The sequence below is a fragment of the Cynoglossus semilaevis genome, chromosome 17 (genome assembly GCF_000523025.1).
Source record: "Cynoglossus semilaevis isolate Cse_v1.0 chromosome 17, Cse_v1.0, whole genome shotgun sequence".
Taxonomy (NCBI): Eukaryota; Metazoa; Chordata; class Actinopteri; order Pleuronectiformes; family Cynoglossidae; genus Cynoglossus; species Cynoglossus semilaevis.
In genome coordinates this window covers 14,471,917-14,476,180 of record NC_024323.1, presented here as the reverse complement: position 1 = coordinate 14,476,180, position 4,264 = coordinate 14,471,917, and the positions used below count along the sequence as shown (strand labels likewise).

Genomic DNA, 4,264 nt, shown 5'->3' with positions numbered 1-4,264 from the left:
TTGTAACTATTTGTCCTTTAAAAAAACAAATAATTACTTCAATACCACAGTTCATATTCGTTTATATATATATTATATTATATTAACTATTTAATATAAACTGCTAATATTTAAATTTAATACATTAAGACAGCGGTTCTCAACGCTGTTTATTATCTGACTGTTATAATAAATGATCAATATTATAGATTGTATAAAATGACCGACGGGACTGTGTGAAAAATAAACACATTTTTAAACATATATTTAAAAAAAAGAGAGAGATTTAAAAACTGTTTAGTCCGTCGAGGAAAAAGTACCGGAGGAAACAAGGCTGCTGTCCGTGATGACGTCAGTGAGACTGTTTACTGTAGTTTTTAATTTGGTAACATTTATTTATTTTCTACTCACTGTAATAATTATTGTTTGTTTTTATAATTAAACACCAGTGACAGAGAAATGAATAGGAAAGTAATTTAACAGAAGCCGCTGAACTTAATGAAACCGCATTTGTACCAACATTAAAAACAAATTATAATTTTTCATTCGTTACTTTTTGAAAGAATAAAAAAACTGAATGACACAAACCGTTAAATAAATTATTTGTTGGGTTATTTAATTAATTAGTTTATTGTTTAGTTGTACAAAAACAAAGTAAAATAACTTTATAAAAATGAGTTCGAATTTGTTTAATGAATTACAGTTGTTTAAAAATATATAAATTACAAATATAATTGTTGTTATTTGCGTGAAAAGATTTGAAAAAAATGTTTGATGAATATTTTTTCTAATATTATTTAAACTGAGATTTGGCCTGTTTTTGTGAAAAATAATAATTTACACCAAGTTTAACAAAAACAAATAAACAAACCTTGACTTGTGTCAAACAGAAAAAAAGGTCAAAAAAACAAATGTCTCTGTTTTTTTACTGCAAAATGATAAACTTCAGCTGAATGTATTTTTCGTTTTGACATTCCGTTGTCTCATATAAATCTGAACTCATATCTGTGTCCATCACAGCTGTATATCTATATTTAATTAATAATAAAACATAATAAAAAAATCCTTTTAAAAACAGACCAATATAATCGAACCCAGATAACACGGGTTCGTTTGGACCAAAAGGCTCTGGTCCAATAAAAACCGGGTATTCGGAGTACTCGTCTCTACGACTCTGAATACACGAGGACACTGTCCCTGCTGCTGCTGCTGCTGCTGCTGCTGCTGCTCACTGTTAATAACTAAATGCTGTGACGCGGTGACGGATGTTCTGTGACTTGTTCTACATCTTATCAGTCTGCAGCAGCTGGACGTCTCCTCCAACACTCCGTTCTTCACGTCTATAAACTGGTCATAATTCGGTTTAGTTTTCCCGCCGCTGCTGCTCAATAATCTGTTCTGACCAACACTGACGTCATTAACCTGTCTGTCAGTGGAGGTGAAGGTCAATGCTGAGGATTTTTTTTTTTAGTTCACAGTTCAAACCGAACACTGAGACTTAATCGATATTTAAATCAACGACGTTGACGTCAGAACACCGAGGCATCAAGTGGAGCTGCCTGAGGTTCTGTTCCCTCAGTGGCCAACAGGAGGGGGGCTTGTACCTCAGTGAGCGGCTCAGGTGACGGACCGGCCCTGAGTCACGTGACAACACCTGTGGGTCTCGACCCTCCTGATTATCTGTCATCGAATTCTCCAGAGGCCGTCACAGTTATAATAATAATAAAAATTCACATTTTCATCAGTGGTCACGTGGACAGGATTAATGAATAATTAACCTAATTAACCACTCGGTGTGGTTCAGACTGTTAGATCAGGTGGAGGAGGGTGAGGAGGGGGAGGGAGGTGGTACAAGTACTTCAGAGAGTATTTACAAGAGAGTACAGTACAGTACAAGAAAGAAAGTGACTTATTGAAAAAACATACTTTTTTAATTGGACCAGTAGGGGGCAATAGTCCCGCTTTGAGCTCATTTTTATCACACTGTTTTTGTTAGCCGTTGACAAGTTAGCGATACTGTATATTGTGTGTGAAGGTGTTCATTAAATGCATGCTTTTATAAATCATTAATTATTAATATTTTTATATTTTAATCACCAGAGTTTTTCTTTCTTCCTGTATGTTCTCCTTGTTGCCCTGTGAATTGCCCCCATACTTTGAAGTTGCTTCAGTTTTAAATGAGGATCCTGTTTGGATGAAAACATCTGATAAATCTTTGAGAGATTCTCTGTGAGTCGGTCAAACACCAGGGAACGGTGATGACGGAGCAGAACCATGTGTTCTACAGATCCAACTGTGTACTTTGATGATTTGATCAAAACTACTGATGCTTTGGGAAAAGTGTGTCTGGCAGAGTGTGGTCCCGAGGCTGGGGGCCAGGCCGGGCGGGGCCGGGCCGCGGAGCTCATCGGTATTCACGCTCACAGTGGAGGATATTTGTTCTCCTCCGAGGACTGGACACGATCGGTGTCTGCCTCAGCTCTGGTTTGTCTCACACTCACACCACGAACAGTGGAAGTGAATCCTCTTCTCTGAGACATGTGTGCAGATGAGGACACGCCCCCCCCACCTCCACCCCCCCTCACACCCCAAGTCACTGGTCGAGTCTTTCATGCTGTTTGAAAGAATGCAGAGTGAGAAGATGTCAAATACAGGCTAAAATAAGTCAACTAAAAAATACCAGCTGGACAAAATCTGGACATCATCAGAGTACACACAAGTTTGTCCCCGACTGCACCGTGTACTGGGAGGCATCGTCAGAGTATTTTTTTATATTTAAATATGTATTCATTTTTTTAAAAAAAGCAGAATTAAAAATATATATATCATTACCATCCTACAGTACCTGTGCTGTACCCCTAGGGGTCGTTAACCCCTGTTTTTTCAGAATAACAAACACACACAAAATATTCATATTAATATGTCTGTATATATATATATTTCAGTTGTGATATATGTTTTATATATGTGTATAGATACTGTATATTACACATATATAAACATATATCTCAACTGAAAAAAGGTAAAAAAAAAAGAAGGAAAGTCTAAAATGTAACGACCCCTAGTGGAGACTCCAGGGACACGTTCAGGGTCTCAGACCCACCACCTGAGCCACAGTGGACAACTCTGATATGGTCTGAGAAACTGATGAACTCCGAACTCAGCACCGCCCTCTAGTGAATGCAACACCTAACAACCATGACAAACATAAGGCACGCACTGCAGTACGTGTACGTTTGAAACAGACTCGCTGATGTAAAAGGAGCAGGCGTGAGACTTAAACCCCAAAACCTGCAGCACGGAACCCTACGGAACATTCCAGATCATCTGGTTCCACAGAGCGCCTGCGCCTGCGCCGCCTCTGGGTTCAGTTTGGAGCCGCTGCTAAATCGGTCCGGCAGCGGGAGACTCTGAGGAAGTGCAGCGCGGCTCATGGTAACAATAAACTTTATTTATAGAGTACTTTCCAAAATTCATACTGCATCGAGACACGGAGCGATCGCACACACGCATCTCTCCGTGAACGCCATCCCATAATCACCACAGTCAGTCAACAGTACAGTGGAAGTTAGAAGATGAGAGAACGACACAAATCACAGAGGAAGGAAGTGAACAAAGGGACGATCGCCGCCAAGTGGTTAGAAGTTGTTTAAAGAGACAGACGACACGATTGGACGAGAGCGTTTATAAAAAAATAAAAAATAAAAAGTCATGGTTTATCAGTTCTGATCAATTGAAACACGCAGCAACGAGAACCATCTCTTTCCACGATGTCTGAGATGAGGATGGAAAAAAACGGGACGCCAAAAAACATGGCGGAAAAATCTGATCATCAACAGTTTTACTGCGAACCCACGACTCCCTTCAGACAAACTGACCGTCACCAGAACCGTATCGCCGCACAGTGAGCTGAAATACCAGCAGGGGGCGAGTCCCAGGCACCGAGGTGCAAGTCGTTAACGGCTAGCAGCTCGTTAGCCGAACAGCAGAGCCGCAGCAGCTCTGACGGACGTGTTAGCATGTGTCGAACAAAGCCTGGCCGGTTGTTGCTAACACGTCCAGTGTGTGAGTGTACCCGGGGACAACACAAATATTTTCTGTACCGTTCTACTCCACTGTATCGCAACACACGTGGGTCGCAGCCCCACATGTGGGCCACATGCTGCGTCCAGAGGCAGCACAAACACGTGGGCCGCTCCTCAAACTGGAACGTGTCGAAAAAGACAGAGTGAGAGTTTGATCAGTTGTACAGAGCGGGGCGCAGCCTCGCCCCCCACCCCCACCC

The 4,264-nt window shown here is 40.9% G+C and overlaps 1 protein-coding gene across 1 annotated transcript in view; it reads left to right on the top strand.

The window, feature by feature from the left end:
* Positions 1 to 2,253: 2,253 nt before the first annotated feature.
* eve1 (even-skipped-like1) overlaps positions 2,254 to 4,264 on the top strand; it is an 8,309-nt gene continuing 6,298 nt past the window's right edge. Inside the window, 1 exon segment of the mRNA XM_025064543.1 lies at positions 2,254 to 2,463. Coding sequence (XP_024920311.1) covers positions 2,254 to 2,463 — 210 coding nt within the window.